The sequence below is a fragment of the Drosophila simulans genome, chromosome 2L (genome assembly GCF_016746395.2).
Source record: "Drosophila simulans strain w501 chromosome 2L, Prin_Dsim_3.1, whole genome shotgun sequence".
Classification (NCBI taxonomy): Eukaryota; Metazoa; Arthropoda; class Insecta; order Diptera; family Drosophilidae; genus Drosophila; species Drosophila simulans.
The window spans coordinates 14,211,053-14,232,504 of NC_052520.2; the positions used below are offsets into that span (position 1 = coordinate 14,211,053).

At 40.7% G+C, this 21,452-nt stretch overlaps 2 protein-coding genes across 3 annotated transcripts in view; one reads left to right on the forward strand and one right to left on the reverse strand.

Moving 5' to 3' along the window:
- Nucleotides 1-21,452, forward strand: part of LOC6732323 (DNA mismatch repair protein spellchecker 1) — a 66,803-nt gene that overhangs the window by 26,608 nt on the left and 18,743 nt on the right. The window lies entirely within an intron of this gene.
- On the reverse strand, nt 1,983-20,714 carry LOC6739238 (zinc finger protein Elbow). 2 transcript variants are annotated; one of them, XM_016168990.2, is made up of 3 exons: nt 19,521-20,714; nt 3,589-4,411; nt 1,983-3,285 (listed from the first exon to the last, which is right to left on the reverse strand). In XM_016168990.2, the coding sequence occupies exons 1-3, from the start codon at nt 19,587-19,589 to the stop codon at nt 2,525-2,527; spliced, it is 1,653 nt and encodes a 550-aa protein (XP_016024989.1). In that variant the 5' UTR covers nt 19,590-20,714; the 3' UTR covers nt 1,983-2,524. The 2 variants fall into 2 exon arrangements, with proteins under 2 accessions (XP_016024989.1, XP_016024988.1); XM_016168989.2 differs by having other exon boundaries at nt 3,589-4,414.

Consider the following 21,452-nt stretch of genomic DNA (forward strand, 5'->3'; position numbering starts at 1 on the left):
TACTGCATCATAGTTGTTTGTTTGGCTAGAAACTAAAGACTTATTCATTCATTCGTCGTTCAATGATGGTTACTTTATAAAAGAGGCTCAAGATTTCTCGTTTGTTTGCTGGTCAGTGTTATTATTATTAATGTGATTTTCTCGAGGAACAGTATCCCATATTCGCTTACATCTTCTACCGCCCAAGTGTTTAGCATTCAGTTGTTTTTCTTTCATTTGCCCGGCTGCCAAGCTGCTGCTGCAATCGTAAATTTCAGTGAATTACGATTTTACCTGCTTTCGCACACAGCCAGCATGTCTGCATTTTAAATATGCAGTCAGCACTTATCACCAGCAAAGTTAATGGCCGCCAGGACGGACTAAGTTGGATCAAACACAACACCCAGTGCGGTAGACAGTCGGATCGCGATGTAATATACTTCATATATCGCCGGAGGAGCTTTCTTTTCCAATTGGTGGCTACCTTAACAATTTACATGCTGGCCAAAAAGGACAGTCATATTTTATTCGAGCTTGTCGTTTCGCTTTCGTTTTCCATGGTTTTATTTCTGCTTCGCGATGTAATATTTTTGTATCTTTTGGCGATTTTTCATCTCCATTATTTTGCAGGAAAAATAAATTTGCAAACGGTAGGAGAAATATTTTCACAAAATCCCCAACCAATAAATTTCAGCCACCCACCCGTTTCCCATTCCCCACTCCCCATGCCCGTTTGCCATTTTCCTTTCTTTCTGCGCGCGGTTGGGTGACAAGTCCAGCCTGGTCGAATGGGTTTTGGTGGGTGGAGTGGGTTTGGGATGGCTTGGAATGGGATAGTGCCTCCAATGATAAATGGTCGCGGCTAGAGGGAACTATAATGGCCAGCGCGATGGCGGTGGCTTTCACCTGCGATGTGGTATGAGCAAAATAAAACAAGAATCGGAAAAGCGTATTGCGGAGGGCGAGGGCCGGCGAGATCTTCATCCTCGGCTTGTCAAAAGCACTGAACGTGAACATCACTTATATATGAGCTGCATGCCCCAAAGCCCCTACCAAAACCCATTTCCAGGTGCCCACTCCACAACCTTTTTTGTCCAGAACGATTCTCGGCTATATGTGGCGAAATGGACATTTATGAAAGAATTATTGATGCCAGCGCCAATATGTGTGCGAGTGTGTGTGTGAGTGTGCGGGTGGTTGGAAGGTTTGTGGCATATTTTTTATGACTCCCGCCAAGGGACAGAGATGGTGACCAGAGTCGGAGCCTGAACCGTGGCCTGGCCTGGCCAGGTCATAGGGTGTTCCCTTCTCCCAGGCCCGCTCCTCCGTCGTATAATACAATAAATTGTCAGGTGGGGCGGCTAGCTGTCAAAATGCAGGGGCATAACTCTCTCTCTCGGCCTTCTCCACCATCCCCACCATACCCACCTTACCACCCAACCCCACCATCTATGGCAAAAACGAAAATTTTAATTTATCGACGCCATATGTGGGCAGTGAGCAGAGGAACTATTGCCAGTCAACTGTGTGTGCCTGCCTGCCCCTTAAGTTCCACCTACCATTTCTCAACTTCTTTTTGGGGAAATATAAAACTTGATTTACTGCCATTCCGTGTGTGTGTGTGGTAGCTGTTCCAGTAGCTCGACTGGTATAATTTAGCGGCAAACGTAACCGAAATGTTATGATTTGTGAGCCAATGGATACGTACTAGCTATGTTACACACAGATATATATATAGACTTTTTTCCGGTTGGTCTTGTTTGCCTTTGGCCATGACTTAAAGGCTTTCCGATACGATTTTGGGCATCTGGTTTTGGTCTGAAGCCAACTGTTTGTGTCACTTTTCCCTGAAAAATGAACAGGAAGCCAGGGAAATGAAATATAATTGTAGGATTTTGAGTTCCAGCAAGTGCTTGTTCCTTGGAACACACCCTTTTGTGTGTCCGTAATCCCGATTTATCCCTATCAAAGTTGCCCTGCCCAATTATAGAAAAGAAAACTGATTTGGTATTTAATTTTCTTTGATTTATTGATTTCTTTGTAGTGACTTAATTGAACATTAAAATATTGTTCATAATTACACATTTATGTTTAGGCATATGTATAGAATTAATTATAAGCAGTTACTCATATATTTTACAAGAATTTTACAACTTTTAGTTTTTGGACAATCTTTTCATTTCGTTAATTCCGTAATCGTTTCGCTTGAATAGAATAAATTAAATTAAAATTACCGTTTGCGTTTAGTAGCAACCACAAAACACACAGACACACAAGGACGAGCGATATTTGATGTGCTGCACTATGTTATATATATCATCGATATTAGATACATATATGTATGTATATCTAGACGCTAGACTCCTTAAGCTAAATTGTAAACACATTTGTATGTAACTACAGTACATTAGATCACTAGCTTTTCGTTTCACGAGTGAGTCATACATATACACCAAAAACACATAGAGATACGACGACGACTCAAGAGAAATGATGGGCTGAAGGCCGAACTTCCGCACGGTGCTGCGATTCAATCAGCGGCCTACTACGGATGCGAAGATCCCATCCTGGGACCGTATAACGAGTACGGCGCAAAGTATTGGGCCAGCGCCGGATGTGGCGGCAGTCCGGGCATTCCGGGCGGCGCCAACGAGGGCGGCAGCATCGATGGCTTTCCGTACGGATGATAACGGGCCGCCGACAGCGGACTCAGCGGCGGGGTGGGATAGGTGCGCTGGAAAAGCGGATGATTGGGCGGTATACCGCCGGCGGCCGCTGCACTCAGTACCGCGTCCGGCACGGAGGCCGTGTGGGTGCGCAGATGCTGGAACAGATCGTCGGAGGTGCCGAATCGCTTGCCACAGTACGCGGCATCGCTGCCGATCCACGAGCAGACGTACGGCATCTGGGAGGCGGCGGCCAGGGCGGCCAACTGGGCGTGGTACGAGGAGGCAGCTGCCGCCGCCGCCGCTGCTGCCGCACTCGAGGATCCACCCGATCCGCCTTGGCTTCCGCTGGATTTCGATGAACCACCTCCACCGCCGCCACCTCCCTCGCACTGCGGACATCCCGCCGGACACGGCTGACCCGCCGCCTTGTTGATGTAGTGCGGACTGGCCGGGCATCCGGTGCAGTAGGGATCGCGGCACACATTCGGCGTGGCCGCCATCATCGACTGCTCCGTCAGCCCCTTCATTCGGGCGTAGTTCAGATACGGATTCATCGCCGACGCCTTGAACATGGCGTGGTGGGGCGACATCAACGAGCTGGCGGTCATCAAGTCCATGGAATAGGGACTGCCGTAACCTGCAACGGAAGTGTAGGGAAATTCGTTTTAGACTCTGCTGCAATAAGATTTAACACAACTGATAAAAAATATAGCTCAAAAATCATACTAAACAAAACATCTAGGTTCGGAATCGATTTTCTTAGCAATATTTTCAATCTGCAACCTGAACTCCTTGCAATCTTTTATATATATATCCAAAGAATATTTTTGAATATATTTATCAGAAAATTTAAGAATCCGTAACATTTATAAGCTTCTAACAAAGAAACTCCCTTGCCTGGGCCCACCTAATCCCACCCACAACTCCAGATGGCACTTACCGGGTGGATAATAGGATGCAGCAGCTGCTGCGGCTGAGGCGGATCCTTGCTGGCTGGCCGCGTGCAGGGCCTTCACATAGTTGGCCTCCTTGGCGGCGGCGAGGGCGGCTTCCTGCAGGCGATTCGAGCTGGCGATTTGGGCAGCCGCCGCCGCCGCTGCCGCTGCACTGGGACTGTGCATGGCGGCCGACTCTTTGGAGTTGCTGCGGCCGGGCGTGGTGGAGGCGGTTGGCGGCAGGCCGGGACTGCCATTATGCTGCATCACACCACCGGCCAGTCCCGAGGTGGGGGTCCTTCTCAGTGAGCCGGCTGCTGTCGGCGATTCCCGGTGCTGCGAGCTGGCACTTTGGTTCGAGTCGCAGCGCTGGCCACCACCGTTCGCCGTCGATTTGGGGGTCTTAACCCGCTGCTGGGCACTGGTGTTGTTGCTACTGAGATTTGTGGCGCCGCAATCGGCGGCTGTGGTTATATTGCTGATGTTGTTGTTCGGCTCGTAGGGCTTAAATGTGGTCGGTGTCGGTTTGCTGCTGCTGCTGCCATGGGCGGGGGGCAATTGCTGCTGCTCCACGGAGCCGGTGCTAACGCTGGATGAATGACTGCTAACCGGCGAGGATTTATCGCGTGCACTGCCATCCATTGATGCCTGCTGGCTGAGGCCAAAGGAGCCGGATCCACCCGATCCATTCGAGCCCTTCGGCTGGTGCTGCAGTTGCTTTGTGGACTTCTCGATGTTCGCCGCCAGCAGCTTGGGGTTTGTGGTATCCGCCCCAATGGCGCTGCATGTTTGGGCCAATAGCGCCAACGGACTGCTTTTGTTGTCCAGCTGCTGGGTGAAAGAAGAGAAGAAACGCAAAAACTTGGTTAAAATTTGTGTACGAGTACAATATCGTGCGTTTTGTGCCCCAGCGATAAGATCGCGTCCTCATTGTCTTTCACTCTACTTTGTTCGGCAAACACTTCTTTGCTGACTCTGCCCCAGATCCTTATCTTTCGCCACAAAACTGGTGCGATCTTGAAATGCTCGTGCAACTCGACTTCATGCTCCTTTCGGGCGACATAAATAACAGGCCCATGGTCGTAAATATCTATAATCCCACAGCAAAATAAAGGGAATTATGAGGCCATTAAAATGTTTGCCAAAAAAGTCGAACGGAGTGATATAGATATACATAAATATTGCAATGTGGTGTCGGAAAAATCTAACTACACCCTTGGGAGTGTTTGTTATTTGGCCCATGGGTACAAATAAAAAACTAAGGGCGTTTCCTGCCGTTGACATCACTTTTTTTGGATTGACTTTTTATCTGTATAAATGAAAACAATCCGAAATCAACCAATTTCTCTTATCATAAATTAGAGTACTTAATATGTTGGTATATATATGGTCGCCCAACTCAATCCATCTTACTCGATTTCTACAGTTATGTGCACAACTAATGTTAATAACATTTAATCAGCGCTCATCAGGTTTTATGACCAGTTCCAAGTGAGCAATTAGGCTAATGAAATTATTAGCCATTCGCGATGTATTGTGCAATAAACAAGTGCCAAAGTTATGTGAGTTATGTGGGTAAAGTCAAGTTTTGGGGAGTTAAGTGGGGGTGAAGAAAGTTCTATTATTAAATGAGCCACATGTTCATTTAATAGTCCAATATAACCAAAAACAATAATTTTTGTATTCCACTTTAGCTGCTTTGATTAACTAAATAGTTTTAAAAATTGTAGTCAACAAATCGCTATGATATGATATATCACTTAGACTTTAACTAATTATAGATGACTTTATGCTTATTGCTTATCAATCGAGGTCTTCGTTTTATGGCTGTATGTGCACTTCTAGCCATACTATATATAGTTGGCCCATAAAGGCGATCGTATATATCAGCATTTAGAGCTATACGAGTGAAAATTACCGATTGAGTAGTACAAAGGGTTATCGAACGAGTGCCGACAAAAGCTGAAATTACAGTCGATCGTAGTTATAAGTGTACATAAATGAAATGAATATTGCCCACTCACAGTTTGTGCCATAAACACGAAACACGGTTTTTGCAATAAAATCCATTTCGCCGCATGCCATAAATTATGGCCAACAGAGAAAGAAGAAGAAGAAGCAGACGCCGTGGCAGCGGAAAGGGAAAACCCAAAACTGAGGCGAGAGTTGAACGTTCATAACTCATCGCCCAACTACAACGAGCGCACTCACAGCCACATTGAATATAATGACGTACACTCGGCTTGTACGGGGTATGTGGCATGTCTGTATATATGTATGTACGAGAGCGTAATTACGCTTATGCCCAACTGGCGCAAGTCGTAAACTACAAAATATTGAAGCTTTTATAACACTCAATGGGCCGCCATAAATTATTATGATACTATTGTAAAAATGGCAGAATTTCTTATCGGTACTTAAGGGTACTTTGGATGCCCTGTAATCAGAGTGCTTGTGTGTGCTTATGAAAGGAGTAACATTTTCATTTTTTTGCAAGGGTATAATTTAGTGGAGAGGACATTGATGCTTAATAGTATTAATTTAACAAAGCAAGGCAGATGGTTTAATAAATGAAAAAAATATTGCAGCATGTTTTAACTTTTACTATACTTTAATTTTCGAAAATTGCTAAATAGTGGTATTCAAAGATTTTGGTATTAAGCTGTATTACAGGGTATACTCTTAGTCAACCTATAGCCAGCACCATTTCTGCTTATTCGATTTGAATTTCATGTGGGCATGCCAAGGAACCCCCACAGTCGAATCCTCCTCATCAACACTTTATTAATTATTGGCGCAAACAGTGGGGCGAAACTGAGTCTATTTCGTCTCGTTTTTAGCACAATTAGTCATAATTTATTATCATGTTGATAAAGTTTCCGTATTGATTTTCGGTATTACGCATATTCGTGTCGCACATTTTGTGCTTCGTTTGTGATTTAGTTTATAAATATTTCCTAATCCCAAACTACGTACGTATACGTATGTACGTACGTGGGCAGATTGAACAGCCCATATGGGGCTTGTTTAATTTATGATTGGACATTGGCTTCATAAAACGTAGATATACATTATTTATATGTGCGAATCGAAATGGTATTATTACTCGGTGTCTGACCTGTTCATATAATAATTGAGGCCATGTGGGGGTAATTAAACAAATCAACTTCTGCTGTAGTGTAACTAGGCCTATCAAAACTATTTACTAAGCGGTCTCGAATGGCTTTTTATGAACATGCTAAAATTCGAGAATATCCGACCAAGAAAAATACTAGTTTTTAACACTTAATTAGCTCTTAAAAGCCAATGGAAACCGAAAACCGAAAAAAACGTAATATATACGTATAAATTATGAGCATTGTGATAATTAAAATGTTACACCTTGTGAAAAATGTGTATACAAAACATCGACACTAACAAGGTAAACAAACAACATGCCGAGTATGGCAATAAAAAAACAAGTGACTACGACAACAACAGTAGTCATGGCTGAGCAAGTTGGAAATGAAACCTCAACTGAAATGCATTTAGTTATGCCTTTGCACAATCAAGTCACAGCCGCTCGTTAAATGCGTATAATTTAATTAGACACTTTGAACTAAACACACTCAGCTGTCATGATTTGATTTGATTTATTATCGTCTGTGTGTACATATTTTTAAAATGCTAATTTTATTTTAAAGGTGTGTTAAGTTGGCCACAGGGCGAGGAGTTGATCTGTTCGACTTCAATTGTTTGGATTTTACCTGGAAAAACCACTTCCCTGTATGAAAGACTGGCAACGAAAGCCACCGATTACCAAGCTTGTCTAATTGATCCAATTGATTCAAGATCTTAGCCAAAAAAAACACCATTTATCATCACGCCATACAAGCTATTTGCTTAGCATTTCACACAAGTGTCACTAACAAATGCCTCAAGTATTATACAAATTAACAAGAAAAGCTAAATGTGTCAAACTATTTTATAGAGCCCCAAGCCACTTCCCCGCCAGCCCATTGAAAACACTCAACATTTGAGAAGTATGACACATCGACATACTTAAGTCATCATCGCACGTAGACTTGGAACAATAAAAGGGTCTCTGGCAAATAAAAATAAAGTAAATTATAAACAAATAAAAGCGGCACGCGAAGCTTTCGGATTGATCGGGGGTCGAAGGCAAAGTGTATGGCTCACGCAGTCGAAGAGCCCTTGAAAAAGCACACTTTATGTTAATATGACAAACAAAATGTTGAAACTTTGTGTGTTTCACTTTTTTTTTTGTTTTTTGGTAAAACACTGACATGACAGCCAAGTAGGGGGCAAGTTTAATTCGAAGTGTTGTAAGGGGAGTCATGCTGAAGACAACGTAAGTTGGTGTAGAATTGTTGACTTCGTCTGACAGCTTATCAAATTGAATCTTTTGATCGATTTACTTTGAAAGCGCTGCCAAAAGGTATTAGGTTTTGAAAAGAAACAACACTCTAGCGCACTTAAATAGCTTTTTTATGAGGGTTATCGTCGAGGTTATTAAAGTAAAGTAGCTTTAATTTCATATATCTGAATTATGTGCTAGTAAACAGCAATAAAACTTATCTATAATGGATTTCCAGATTTATCTGGCCGACTCTTTCTTCCACATTTTTGCTGGCCATATTTTGTAAAATGCAATTTTCAAAGATTCAGCGGCTCAGGAAATTTCTTTCCCTCGCTCACATTACGATACAGAAATAGCTGCTATAAATATGAATTACAGGATAAGCATAAAAAGCGGAAATTGTGTGCCGCCGCCATCGTCGACAACGTTTTGCATAAGCCAACGGCAACGTCTTTAGCAGACCTTTCCTCCCAGCTGAAGCCCAAATCCCACCCAACCCAAACCCAAGCCCAACCCAATCCAAGCCAACCCAACCCATTCCAACTCCTGACTCAGTTTTTTTAAGACGCCCTTGCAGTTTTGCTGGAGAATTATAAAATAAGCGATAAAAGCGGTATATAACTTTATGCAGACTTTGTATTTTCTTCTCTTTCCAACGCGGGCACTCCCTCTCTTTCTGCCCCACATCGCGTATGCTCAAGACCCTGACACTGGGAGTGGGTACTCTGTCGTTATACATATTATGCATGTATATTATATCATTCCGCCTGTTAACACCTTTTTGTGTACGCTTATTTATATAAAATTTTTTCTTCGTTTTGGGGCGATAATAAATTTTGGCTTGGTTGGGGTGAAAGAGGAACAAATATAAATGTATATGAGAAATTTGCATAAATGGCTATAAAAATATTAAGAGTCTTGGGTCCAAGTTGAATTAAATGATTCATCTAGAGTTTTAATATTGTGGGCTGGGCGGTTAAAGTCTAGAAATATAAAAAAAACTAGCTTGTCGCTTTGTTACTATTTTTTAAGTAGTTATTAAGGACAAACCTACCATATATGAACGCACTCCTGATTTATGCAAGCTAGTATCGCCTTTTTGGCTCTGTTTTAGGTATTTCAATTTTAATTTGTTAATATTTTCTTTAACTTAATTATTAATGAGTGAATTTAATATCCAAATTTAATTGCTTGTCAAAAGTCAAACATGTTAAATGATAAAAATATTTAGTTTTCAGGGTGGCCTCACCCCTTGGGAAACCAAAGCACATGCCAAAAGGTCACAAATGATTAGACCCTCCGCCCAACCGTAACCCCATTACTTAGTGCTTCGTTGATCCTACCACATGCATGTAGACTGCCCGGCCAGTCCGACCACAATTGCAATTCAATATGCCTGTTGGTTTATTTTCAGCCGGCATGGCACAATGAGAGAAACACAAAACCCTGTCACATTAACTGTCAACTGCCGCACAACTGACACTTGTCATATTGACAACCGACAGCGTCATTTGACTGTCAAACGCGGGCCAACAGAGTGAACAAATAGCAAATAAAGCCGAGATCCGACGAGGCCATCCCTGGCACTCAAAAAGCCGACTGTTCGCCTGTACGACTATTCGACTATATCCATGTGGCATGTGGCAATGCCTGGCATGGCATAGAGTTGCCACTGCCTGTGAAGAGCACTTGGCGTTAGACAATGTTGCAATTTTAGACGTTGCATGAGTCCCCAACTGTCAGCCATATCATTGCAATTGTCACAGTGGCTTGCTGCTGCAGTTGCTGTTGCTATTGCTGTTGCACTGGGTGCACTTTGAGTGACACATTAATGCCATTTTCATGTGTCACTCTTTCTTTCATTTGCAGTGGCCCCACTCGGCGGGGTCTCTTGGAAAACTTGGCTGGGGTCGTGTCTTGTTTCTCTGTTAGATTTCATGTCAGACTTTTGTCAACATTACGTGTCTATTTAGTTGTCAGTTGGCAGTTGTTATAGCTTCGCTGCTGCTGCATTTTCCGTTGTTGGCCTTTTTTTCGTTTTGGTTTCCAGAGCTGTGTATGCAAACATTTGTTTTTCGTCGCCGCATTCCTCACTACTTTTTTCTCTACCAGTATTTTTTGTATACTTATCTTAGTCGTCTATTTTTTTGGTGTAGCTGTGCAAATTACTCTGTTGTTTTTGGCCTTTTTATTTGCCTGGCGAATATTTTGTCTATCTTTTGTCAGGTGCGGCTTATTTGGTTGCCCAGGTGGGTGACTCAAATTAGGAAACAAAAGCGATTAGGGTAATTAGGGGATGAGAATAAATATTTAGGCGCTTAAAATAGTTCCAATTCTTTGGGTTGTTCGTAAGCGAAATTTCCCAAACAAATGAAGCTATCGCAAGGTAGGTTCAATAGCTTTTAAATGGATTTCCCATTTTTTAAGGTGCTACATCAAGTCGTGGGTGATACAGTGCGTATACGCAATGCAATTAACCCCATAGCCTCTATCAAAATTAATTGCCACAGAATGAGAAAAACATTAAGAAGGCAATGTTCTTTTGCAGATCTATCACTTAATCCCACTTCCCTAAGGCAATGTACATTTATATTTTTTTCTTGCCATTGATGTCAACGCCAATTGGCATATTCCATTATCCCGCTCATCACTCATGTGGCAGCAGAGCAAAACACAGCGTATACAAATGAAATACGACTCAAAAATGAGGCCTCTCAAGGTTGCTCTTAGATTAGCGCAGCTGTCTCAGCCTAATGGTGTTTATTTTTTCAATTCTCGCCATCTCTATCTGTGTATGTCCGCTGTGTATCCATAATTTGGACAACGTGTTTATCAATCATACGCAACGTGCGCCTGTCACCTGCCATCCTCTGTCCAGCATTGTGATGGAATGCGTCAGCGTGGGCGTTACTTTATGACGGGCTGTACTTCCTCCCGCAATAAAAAAAAAAAACACTGGCTGGCTATATATGGTTTTCGAAAAAAAAATTTATACATATGCGTAAATAAATAAGGAATTAACAGCTGTGAGGGTTATGCAAACGCGTATCATTGCTATTATCACCAAACGCAATAATTTACTTTGAGAATTCTTTTTCAATGACTCTGCTTAAATTATCTTATTTTTTTATACTTCATCTATCTTTTCGGCAATGTGTCTCGCATTAGGTTTGCTTAGAACTTGTAGTGCTATTAATAACAGCACTTTATTAAGATTTATTCGAAACTGGGTGAGTAAAGTATCATAAAATCTACAAGTATATGAACGTATTTTTCTGACTTGACTATTTAAATATCCTATAAGACAATCAATCTATCTAAAAGAGTATATTCTTCTGTAGATCAGCTGAAACACATACTTAAGAGCAAATCTTGTTTTGTTTCTGACAATCTTATTAGCTGATTCTTTAATACATCAAGATCGTTGAGTAAAGTGTATGCAAACAGTTTAGCACCTCAAACTGGATCATGAGAGGGGTTCACAGAATTTAAATGCAACATTCTCGTACCCTCGAACAGCGATTATTTCACCACAAATCTTTGTTGTTCATCAAGAACAATAATTTCGATATTTTATTCCCCCCATTTAGAGGAATTCGCATTTATTTGCGCCTGTGTGCGGTGTGGCAGCTGTTGGCCTGGCAAATTAGCATAAAACCAAGCAAAAGGTGTCTGTCATTGCTGTCAAGTGAATTGAATGCCTGTGCCCACATGCGGCATTCATTAATTCCTACTTTCCGACTGATCCGCGCCGTGTTTGTCGCTCATTTTTTCTCGATTTTATTTTTATTAAGAAAAATCTTTAAGCTGACAGCTGACTAAATTAATTTGACAATAATTAGCATTTCAAGTTGTCAGCGTTAATGAAATTTCCACCCCTCCACCTGATGCGTTCGCCACCATCGCGATCGCATAATGAACCCAACGACACTTTATTATTTCAGTCCACTGCAACTGCAGCATTATTGGTGTCTCACTGGCATTGTTGGCTGTCAACTGGCTGTTGCCTTGGCTCGCCTGTCAAAATGCCAAATGGCCGACAAGCATTGGGGCGGTTCGGGGTGCTACACGTTCCGAAAAGTCCTAGAACTAGTTTCAATTAGCCATTAATTAGTAAAATATGCGTAAATTAAATAACATCTTAAAAGGAAATGCAAATCTATTACCATACGAAAAATTCTGTCACTAAAGTTTTTCTTGGTTGTTTAGTTTTCTTACACATCCCTTGATAAAATCTTAAATAAACATAGTAAAAATCACGGGAAAGTAAATATTCTCTCAGTGTATGTTGCTGACGATGAGCCAGAAGATCAGACCCGCCCAGACCCACAAAATGTTCGTTCGGAGGTGTCATTCGCATTTGGCATCGCGTTAATTACGTGTTATTTATAATTATGCCGCTCTACAGTTGCGTTGACAAGTGTTGTCAGCATCCCTCCCTTCTTCCTGCCACGCCCTCCCTGCCACCGCCCTCCTATGATTATGTTTTCCCTGCACTCGCAGCCTCCGGGATTTTGGCATAATTCATTTTACCGGCTTCCCTTCCGTTTTTGATATGCATTTTTTAACAAGATTATTAAGTAGATTTGTTTTTATCGTTCTAATATGCACTTTTGGTGGGTAGTTTATTTTAAAGTTTCTGGCATAATCTAGTATTTCAATTTATTTGTTTTTTTTTTCAAATGGCTGCAACATTTGTTTTAATAAACATAAAATTAAACTTCAATGAATTTAGCTTAGCCATGGTTTACTGTACATATGCAATAGATAGCGGTACAGAAACGACTAACTGAAAGCTCGGTAAAGGAAAACAAATTGTTGTTGCACTTCCGTTGCCAGTCAACTCTGACAGCAAGAAAGAGATGGCGATAAGGGGGCAGAGGGAGATAGATGGAGAGTGGGATCTTCCACTATTTTAGCACTTCGCGCCGTTTCTGCCAAACTGACAGTTTTGTGTTGCACAGCTGTTAACCCATCTCCCCACCTCCTGACCATTACAGAAAAAGTTTTTTTTACGTAAATTGCATAACTAGATCATAAGATCGTTAAGACTTTGGTGTAAAATATTATTACAAAGAGCCTGTTGGTTTTCAAGTTTAGTTTAGCAATTAAAACAGAATATTTAAGATATAGTGTTCAGTTTAAATTCAAAATTCAAATTTGTGCACGCATTTTGGTTCAGTGCAGATACAATTCGCGAATAAAAAATGCACTTGGCCTGTCTATTCCAAAAAACGAAACTGAAGCAGCTGGATTTTCGAGGGGAGCAACAGAGACAGGGAGTACGACTGAATGACGTGCTGACGCCTCTTCACTCGCTCCACCCCCCCTGTCCCAACCCTTGCCCCAATCCCCTGCAAAGCCTTCTGCCTGTCTGCATAATAAAATGCGAAAATATGCAAATAGAGCCAAATAACGCGAGCAATGCAACCAACAACATACGGCAGTGGAAAGGGGTTTTAGCGGGAAAAGCGGGCTGGGTATCTACCCCTTCGTTAGATTTTTTCGCTGCGATAAGCCGAAGAAACAGAAAAAAATGAGAAAAAAACGGTGCACATTTTGTTGTATTTTTTATTCGCAAATATACGCCGAAATGACAGCGCGACAAGCCAAAAAGACAGCGGAGACAGCTGAATAAATGAATTGCAGTAGGTAAATTTTATGCGCAACACTCGCTCGGCTAATTTGAATAGGCAGGCCCCCTTAGGTTCCCCGCGATTTCCTCGATTCCGTCGATAAAGATGCTACCCACACGAAAAGTGTGGAAAGCCTTTGTTCGGTGCAAGATATTTGACACGTGATAACGCACAAGCCGAGCCTGGGAAAATTGCAAGAGGCGTGAGATGTGCATCGCATTGTTCTGTAACAGCTCGATGCACTTCCTACCCTTTTTCCAGTTTTTCCCCCTCTTCAAAGTCCATGGAAATGGCTTAGATGCAAGTCGAACAACCAATGTTTATAATTACCGTTCCTGATTGATTTGTTATTCAAATGTTGATGTTATTCAGCATTTTTGGCACACGATCATAATCAAACACTGCAGTATCAACTGAACGATTGTCAATGTTCGTGGGGCCTGTCAGCAGCATTTCCCTGCGTAAGTCAAACGAATGTTTTTGTAACTTGACATTTAACATGACATTCAAGTCATTGGAAAGTAAAAACTCTGACAGTGTCTTTAATTCGTTTTATTTTCCCCATACGTTTTCTTTTATTTTCGTTTTGTATATTTCAACCTTGCCATTTTTGCCTTGAAGTGTCACAAGTACTGTCTATCTATATGGGCGGGGCGGGGGGTGGTGTGTTGGGAAAGTGTCAACGGCAGTCGAAAGACAACAAAGCGAAAGAAAAACGAAAGCCAAGAAGAGCTAGAAATTTGTAACCGAATAGCAATCAAAAAGTGTCACTTTGACACATGTCAGTTTGTATTTAAATGAACTTTTCCGCCTCTTTTGTTGATGGGGCATATTTCATTGTTTTTTGAGCTCAGAAATAAAATTAAACAAAGTGGGGATAACATTTCTGCCAAGTGTCAGTCGCTTTTGAAGGCTTGAATTCAATTTTTTCGGGCAAAAAAACAAATAACAACAATCATAGTCACATCTAATTTCGATTATCAATAAGAAAATTTATATAAATTTTAGTCTAAAAAATTGCACTGCTTTAAATGCAAGCTGTAAATATTTAAATCGAAAGATAATTTATATTCCATTTAATTTCCTTTGGTCTATTGTTGCTTCGTGTGACGACCGGGCCACAGTTTCTTTATCGCAATCGGTCGAAAGTCACTTTCACTTTCGTTGCTCGCCGTAAATTGAGACCAGCTTGCCACACGAAAAGTAATTTGAAACGCTTTCAAATGACTGCCACAAAATTAATGGACACCAATCAGACACTCACACAGAGTGCGACTCGTTCAAGTGGCGCCAATTAAAATGATTAACATCGCGATAGAATAAATAAAAAATATACAGCCGAAAAAAAGTGTCCACCGAGCGGGCAACGGAAATAAACGGAATACCCGATGATAAGAGGGCTTTGATAGCTCACAAGTTGTTTCAGCGCATAATTGATGTGATTGAGATTGATTGTTTATTTGTTTTCCGCCCATTCAGTGGTTTGATTTGATTGAAATTGTCGCTCCCCAAACGGAACCCAAAAAAAAGGCGCCGGTTTGACCGCTTTGTGAGCTTATCAGCATTACATTTTAGCCTACTTCTTTATATACACTTTTTTATGCGTCCCGTCTGGTTTCCATTTTACAAAGAAACCTATAAATATGAAGTCTTGAATGCTTTGGGTTTCTTTAGAATTTCAGAGCTTCAAAAGCAATTTGTGTGCACTTAGGAAAGTCCCATTTTTCCAATGATCTGTTTTGAGGGTCTTTGTCAACGGGCATTTTTGGCGGCCAGCTGATTAATATTTATACACAATCTTAAGCCAATCACTCATACGCCCCGTAACCAACTTAATGATTGATACCATTTGAAACCCATTTAATTTTCACCAGATTACCAGGGCATTAAGCATGCCGCCGTAACGGTCAAGCGTTTCCCCTGGACATTTGGGAATTATGGGATTTTTTTCACTCTGTGCCCCGGCTTTAAAACCAATTTGGGCGAATGTGTAAGGTAAACCCCGTTGTCACATGGCGACGCCATAAGCAAGTGCTTGGACATAATTAAGGTCGTTAGGGGGGATGCAAGTACCGAAACCTTTTCAGCGGAATCTTTTTTAAGTAGCAAAAAAATACATTTTAAATATTGATATATGTATATTGCGTGCATTCCCTTTGTATTTCAAAATAACACGAAAGTACTGCACATAACATATACTTTATACTTGGCGCAACCCGTTTAGTCGTTCAATTAAGTTTGTGACACATCTCATGATGCTGTTAATGGCGATGATGATAATGCAATTGACAGTTATCAGCGGGCACATTAATTTGATTACTTCTATATGAATTTATTGGTTAATTTGTTGGAGCATTTTACGATTATTGACTTTGACTGTTTTATAACCCACATTCGCCCACCCCTTTGGCTGGCCCCTTCCACCAAATCGATTATCTCGGGCCATAATTTGTAATGCCGCGACTTAACTCTATCGAGAAAAAAAAAATACATAAAAAACGGGTTATTATTTTGCGGTTTAAGCGGCGATTGCAATTCATTATCATAGTTGCCGCCTCGCGTGCATTTAAATGAATTCATTGAGTTTCACCCATTCAATTTGTACATACGCAAGCATTTAGCTTTCAAAATGATATTTGCCATGAATGGTTATGACTATGGTTTTGAATTGAAGGGGGGATTTTCGGAGGTGTTGCCAGCACGATTGGTTGGGGCCGAGTTTTAACTGATAAATGCCGTTTGATTGTACCCCTAAACGGCAATAATATTGTTTGTCCGAATCGGAAACACAGTGTTGGACGCTGCTGTTCGAGTTTTATTGCTCTTTCTATTTCTTACTCGATATTTATAGTTGCTTATTAACGAAATTGGATCGTTAAATTTATGGTCTCACCATAAAATGTCATAAATTTATTAATGAACTGCCGCAGATATCGATCCAGTGACTGTATATTTTTTTTAAGTCTGTTCCTAATCGGTTTCTTATCTCTCCGCAAACCCAAGTGTTTTCCAGATAATCTATATGAAATTCAGTTCAATTGCAATTTCAACAGGCGAAGCTATTGTTTGACAGATCGATTGATTGATTTGTTTGAATTTATTGTGCATTTTGATTTGATTAGAGTACAGCGCATGATGCATAAAAGTGACTAATGCGTTATTTATAAACGCTGATAAGAAGCAGTCTAAAAATGAAATGATCCGCTTTATTCAGGCGGAATTTTATAGACTTCCTGTATTTTTAGCATACTATCAAATGGCTTAGCAAAATGTATACACCTCGTGTAAATTGACTTTTAACCCAGCCCAACCCCAATTAGAGTGCCACAGCAATTTTGCTGTATATCTTGTACCTCGCTTGTCTTTCTCGCATTTCACATATTTAAAATGTTCCAAGAATTAATTAACACTTTGGACAAAAACTATTATTTGTGTGCGAGTACAAAAAATTAACATGACAGCTCTAGACATGGCAATTTATCACCGGCATAACACGTTGGGGCAACTCTGCTCGACTCATTTGTTGTAGCCTGTAGCCTGGCATTTCAGCTGTTGATGACACTTTAATTAGAGCCACACGCAACACACAAAGCCCAAAGAATGGCCCATTGGGGGGAAAATTCGCAGGGGAAAGGCCTGAGACGGAGCCGTTATGTCAAGCGCACACTTTAACTGCCAGATCCGACCAGTTGTGTTGGGTTTATTTGGTGGCCCAAACCAAACCAAGCAGCCTGTGGTTAACTGAAATGAACGTCGGACTGCATAAATGGCCGCTTGACTGACACATTTAATTATATTAATGATGTTTGCGGTCAGCTGACATTTGCACTTTATTTACCTTTTTCTGCTGCTCTGTCAGTTTAACTGTCCGACTGTCCGACTGTCCGACTGTCCGACTGACTGACTGGTCTTGAGCTCATGTTAAGCTCTGACATGAGCCCGCGCGAACTGGAACCGAAGCTGACTTTCACGTTCACGTTCACATTTCAGATTTCAGATTTTGAGTTATTGCCCAACAGATAGCTCAGCAACGGTCGCATTTATTTCCATTTTGCGACGCCGCTGCCTTCTTCGGACAAAAAGTTTTGTAATTTTTCAACGTGTGACAGCAAATTATCAACAGTCACTTTGAAGATCTCTCTTTCGGTTTCTGTGTGCGTCGCTGCTTTTATGGGGCGCCACATAAAAGATATACAAATGATGACACTGACAGCTGTCAGGCTTAGTTTATTTGATTTTATTATAATTAATTATAAGCAGCTGCCATTAATCATTGAATAATTTATAAGTTCGCAGATAGTATCGCAGATAAAGCACAAAAGAAGAAGGTTAGTCAGTCACATAAATTAACTCAAAGTGCCGCACGTAAACTCTTAAGTCTCTAAAGGAAAAGGTATTAGCAAGAAAAAGCGTATATTTGTCCATTACAGTACTAACTAATAGAACGTCATAATTAGTGCGATTATACTTATATATAACGTCATAATTTACTGATCGACAGAAATGGAGATTACATCTCGTTGCTTTAAGACGCAACACTCAAATTTGTAATGAAACCCAGATTCACAAAATCTGTCAGTCACTTGGCACCGGAACCAGTTTATCATGGGCCTCGTATGCAGATACGATCCGTTGATTTATGGGTTTTGCCTCATTTGCGCCACTGAAAAGCTTTCACACGACCAATATGGAGATGGCTGGGCTCTCCTCTCCGAAATCAGTAAATCACGTAGCTCCGAAAACGCTATTTCAAATTACCCAGTTAATGAATGTACTCATCGTGCTGGTGCCATAAACTGCTTCCGTTCTTTACGAACAAAATGCGCTCAACAAATTAAAATGAAAATTTATGAGTCTCACGGCAGTTCGAAGAGAGATAGTTTGCATAAAGTGAGTGGGGGAAATGGGGACCACAACAACTTTGACTCTGATTAACTGCCATAGTTCCTCGAACTACGGTCGTGTGTGTAAGTGTGCGAAATTGCATTTGTTTTCTGTCATTATAAATTCAAATTTGGCGCGCCATAAATTTAGATACAATTTCCAGAGGTGCACTCGACTCTCTAAACACTTTCAGGCGGAGGCAACTCGGCTGCAGATTTACATAGTTTAATATGAACAAACATAAATAAGTTTTATGTGCAGATATTGGAGAATTTATCGTTTTACGATTGTGAATTCGCTATTTGCCTCTTCTCCGCCCACCCCCAAACAGTTCCGTTTGCTAGCACATGGTCCAAAGTCTTCTGGAAGTTTGGAGGAGGTTGTTCGTTTCGGATTGGTGCGGTAGTTTCATACATATTTCGCCAGTGGCGAGTGCTTACAGTCGACATTTTTATTATTTATGAAATATGGCTCGACAATCTATTTCAGATGTCTGAAACGTCGATAGTTTGTTATTCATAGCTGCAAGTTTTATAATCGAACGTAGCGAATTGGCTGTTATTGCAAGAATCGGTACTAGTCTTCTTAATCTGATTAAACCATGACAACTCTGGCATTTTTCTTATTCATATTTTGATTTATCCAGAACGTAACCCTTAACAAGATTTGTTCTACTTAACGTTCGAAAAACCAAAGTAATTTAATAATCTCTGTAGAGAGTGTGAAGAATGCGAAAACAAATAATATGCAATTTACGTCCTTCTTATCAACATTTAAAAATATTATTACATTTTAAAAAATATTTTATTTGTAATAATATTTTTAAGTGCTTTTAACCGAAACTATCCATCAGATACCTATCCCTTTCAACCAATATTTTATCTTATATTAGACAGCTAAACCAGCTCACTGAAAAATAAATCGCATTAATCAATGAGCTGTATTAGGCGATAAGCGTTAAGTCCATATAAACGCAATAAATTTCTGATTGCCAAATAAAATACCTTGTGAGAATTATCCCCAAAATCCCAAAAATGAGACAAAGAGATGGGCTTACCGCTGTTGGGGCAGCTGCAGCTGTCATATAATCCGGTCTTAAATAATGATGATTGCTGGATTGCAGCATTTTATTATAATTTGTTAAATCCACTTTGACGGCTTTTCTTTGGTGGTTCGGTGGAGGTGTTGAGTGGTTGTTGTTGCTTTTGTCCCGACCGCAAAGTACGGCAGCGCGCTTAACGGTAAATGCCAATTTATGTGGCGTGTGCTGCCAACTCGTGTGAAAAGCGGCGCCTGCGCCTTGCCTGAAAAATTTTCCAGCTGCCTGACTTTTCGCTGATTAAGCCGTCCACGTTTCGCGGTTCTCGTTGATGTGAGTACTTATTTATGATAATTTATTATTGTGTTTATTTTTTTTCCTCTTTTTATTATTTATTCCGATTTCGATTCGCAATCGTTATTGCTGATGCTTGCTGGGCTTTGTTTGTAATTCGATTTCATTAATAATTCAGTGCTGTGGCGCAGGGGGGATTTCTCATGCGTCGAGTTGTGACTTTCACGCCAGCGGCATATTAATTTGTTGTTGTGATATGCTGGCTTCGCTTTAATTGTGCAATAAATTCATTAAGTATTATAATTGCCTCAGCGGTATTTAATATTTATATGTGTACACGATACAGATGTGTGTAAAAAAGAATTTACACACTACTTTCTTTGCTGGCTTGCATCTATTTACGTTTGATTCACGCATGTGCTTTTACAATATATTCATTTATGGGTTTCCCTTTTGTTAGATATATGTATGTACTTTATTTATTTCTTTGGCTTGGCCGTTTTTGGTTAGTGGTTTCGCTCGAATGCCTCGTTGAGGGCGCGTTTTATGATGAGGCACGTACGTTATTAGATGGTTCCGGGAACGTGGGGATATCCAAAAGTTTGCTATTTACTGAGCTAATTTTGTTTCACATGTATACTTTGTTTTGAACTCAGTCTAATTTTGATAAAGCACAAAGATCACTCGAAAACGACTTAAAAAATAGGCGATTGTGTTGACTTTCTCATATATATTTTTTTCAAAATTTTTTTTTTGCGTTTGGGGGAAGTGCATAAGTATCCGCCTGGCCGATTTTACGCTTTCGCACTCACAACACAACACTCCGGTCGTAGCAGTCCGTCCGTTCAGCGCACGTACGAACTTTAAACGTGAAATAACGAAATTCGACTAAAAATCTATAAACAACATGACGTGCACGCTCCTTTTCGCTCTTTCGTATCACCCCCACTCTCCAATCGGCTCTCTCAGTAGTTTCGCGCTCGCTTGAAAACCAGTTCGCTCTTTGTTGTTTGTGGCCGTTTTCGTTTTCAACAAGTGTGCTTTTGTTGTTGTCCGAGGCCATGCGCTCCCCTTTTTCTTAGGGAGCGAGAGCGAAAGAGCCAAGTAGTTGGGGCACGAGAGCAAACGTTTTTAGTTCTGCGCTCTTTGCTGAGCGCGCATGCTTTTTGCTGAGGCAGCGAATTTCGCGTGGGAGCGGAGAGCCAAAAAGCGCAGTAGAATTGGCGGTTAGTAGTAGATGGGTACTATGTGACGGAGAAGCAGTGTTGACGATGGGAAGTAACGGAAATTTCTGGATATTTTTGAAAATGTATATTTCCGCTATAAATTTGATAGATAAAATAAAGGGTTATCAAGGTACCCGGTTTTTAAGGAATATTTTTATATATTATACTTATACTGTACCAAAAATTCGAAATATTTTAAGATATTATTAAAACAAATATTGTACATTTATTATTTACATTACATGCAATAAAAGATTTTCGGAAATATTTAATGGTGGCCACAAGTAACTTTACGCTTATACAGATCAAGCAATAAGTTTTGAATATTGCGTACGCCCAGTTGGACAGTTTATCTTTGTGCTATCTCTCAGTACTAAGCTAAAAAATTCCAGAAATGTATAAATATAATCTATGAAATTAAAAATAGAGC